Source organism: Octopus bimaculoides, chromosome 30 (genome assembly GCF_046866305.1).
Source record: "Octopus bimaculoides isolate indiv1 chromosome 30, ASM4686630v1, whole genome shotgun sequence".
Classification (NCBI taxonomy): Eukaryota; Metazoa; Mollusca; class Cephalopoda; order Octopoda; family Octopodidae; genus Octopus; species Octopus bimaculoides.
In genome coordinates this window covers 13,568,399-13,570,898 of record NC_142957.1, presented here as the reverse complement: position 1 = coordinate 13,570,898, position 2,500 = coordinate 13,568,399, and the positions used below count along the sequence as shown (strand labels likewise).

At 40.2% G+C, this 2,500-nt stretch overlaps 1 protein-coding gene across 1 annotated transcript in view; it reads right to left on the bottom strand.

Moving 5' to 3' along the window:
* LOC106871820 (protein-serine O-palmitoleoyltransferase porcupine) overlaps positions 1-2,500 on the bottom strand; it is a 53,054-nt gene that overhangs the window by 32,919 nt on the left and 17,635 nt on the right. The window contains exon 4 of the mRNA XM_089346211.1: positions 410-646. Coding sequence (XP_089202337.1) covers positions 410-646 — 237 coding nt within the window. The remainder of the gene's footprint in view (positions 1-409; positions 647-2,500) is intronic.

The following is a 2,500-nucleotide window of genomic DNA, read 5'->3' as shown; positions in this document are numbered from 1 at the left end:
GCAGAATATTTGCTGTAGGCCATCTTTCATACCAAGACAAAACAATGTACATGATAACACTTCCAATCAGTTAAGATCAGGAGCCATGAGAGCCAGTGCCTGGTACTGTATCAGGGCATTAGCAAATCTGTGGTATTGAGCAGAATATTTGCTGTAGGCCATCTTTCATACCAAGACAAAACAATGTACATGATAACACTTCCAATCAGTTAAGATCAGAAGCCATGAGAGCCATTGCCTGGTACTGCATCAGGGCATTAGCAAATCTGTGGTATTGAGCAGAATATTTGCTGTAGGCCATCTTTTTATACCAAGACAAAACAATGTACATGACTAGCTCTCTCCCTACCCAAATTTCAGGCGCTGTATCTAATCTATAGCAGACAGAATTATAATAAACTCTTATTACCTTCTACATTGAGGCTAGCAACCAGTTTCGATACAATGCAAGCAACAGCCAGGGGTAGAATGGTTGTAATTGTTTGTTGGATGACAGGAAGAACACAGGTGTCCAGCAGTTGCCACAAGGGTGGTTGTTGGTAAATAGTGTCATCATAGTTATACATCTCCTCCTGCTCAAAGTAGTTCATTAGCTCATCTTCGTCGAGGTTCTCCATGTCGGAGTAGTAAGCCTCCATGTCCATGTCTAGAGAACAAGAAGAAAAGAAAAGCAGAAACAGAGACAGTGAAGGACATGATTTTCAGAATATGGTTGCAGACCCCTGTTATTATTTTTTTTTTTCATTTCCTTTAAATCAACTAGAGCAGAGGTTTTCAAACAAGGGGTCCGTAGACAGCAAATACTTTTTATGGGCAATTTGATTTTATATATGTTTTTTAATCGAAATCTTTTAATTGACAATAAACCTATTTGTTAAATAAATAAATGTAAAAATATGTTATTTTAAGCAAATATTTATGAATAAATTTCATAAGCGTTTATAAGGGGGTCCCTAAGGTAAAGCCTGAAATATAAAGGGGTCCACAAGTCAAAAAGTTTGAAAACCCCTGATCTAGTGCAGGGGTTTTCAAATTGTGGTCCGCAAGGACAAGACAGGGGTTCCGTGGACAGCAAATACTTTTTATGGGCAATTTGATTTTATATATGTTTTTTAATCGAAATCTATTAATTGACAATAAACCTATTTGTTAAATAAATAAATGTAAAAATATGTTATTTTAAGTAAATATTTATGAATAAATTTCATAAGCGTTTATAAGGGGGTCCCTAAGGTAAAGCCTGAAATATAAAGGGGTCCGCAAGTCAAAAAGTTTGAAAACCTCTGATCTAAGAGATACCGCCATGCTGAAAATAGCAGCCAAATCTTGACTCTAAACCAGGGGGTCTGCAAGGACAAGACAGGAGGTCCGTGGACAACAAATACTTTTTATGGGCAATTTGATTTTATATATGTTTTTTAATCAAAATCTATTAATTGACAATAAACCTATTTGTTAAATACTGTTAAATAAATAAATGTAAAAATATGTTATTTTAAGCAGGTATTTATGTATAAATTTCATAAGCGTTTATAAGGGGGTCCCTAAGGTAAAGTTTAAAATATAAAGGGGTTCGCAAGTCAAAAAGTTTGAAAACCCCTGAACTAGAGGAACTGTATGTGCTCTTTTCGCCTGCTAGAAATAGCAGTCGAATCTCTGACAACTGAGTCTCAAAGTCATGGTTGTCACTGCAGAGCCTGCGCAGACATAGGAATTGGGAGTAAGGGATGGAGAGCTTGGTGTGGGTAGGGCGAGAAGAGGAGGAGAAGTTAAGGTATGAATGTGAGTCAGTATGTGTGTGTGTGTAGTGGATGGAGGTAGTGGGAGCAGAGTGGTGTATGTTGACTGAAATGTCAAGAAATGCAATGGAAGTGTTGGAAATAGTGCAGAAGAATTTGAGGGCAGGATGGAAGGATTGAGCAAAAGAGAGGAAGGGGTCTAGTTGTTCACACCGATACAGTCATCAATATAATGATCCTCCTTCATTGGACACGAAACTCAGCTTGCGAAGACTTATTGGGGAAAGCAAAATCGTGAAGGCACCGGTCCCCAGCGTCGCCTTTCTGGCACTTGTGCCCACAGCATGAGTAAGGACTTTCGAGAGAGATCGTTGCCAGTGCCCCTGGACTGGCTCTTGTACGGGTGGCACATAAAATACACCATTTTGAGCGTGGCCGTTGCCAGTACCGCCTGACTGGCCTTCGTGCGGGTGACACGTAGAAGCACCCACTACACTCTCTGAGTGGTTGGCGTTAGGAAGGACATCCAGCTGTAGAAACTCTGCCAAATCAGATTGGAGCCTGGTGCAGCCATCTGGTTTCACCAGTCCTCAGTCAAATCGTCCAACCCATGCTAGCATGGAAAGCGGACGTTAAACGACGATGATGATGATGATGATGATAATGATATAGTTCAGGAGTGGGACCAGTGAACCGTGAGAATATTTGGGCCTCAATGTAGCCAATGAACAGGTTCTCATAGTTGGGGCCCATTCTCGTTC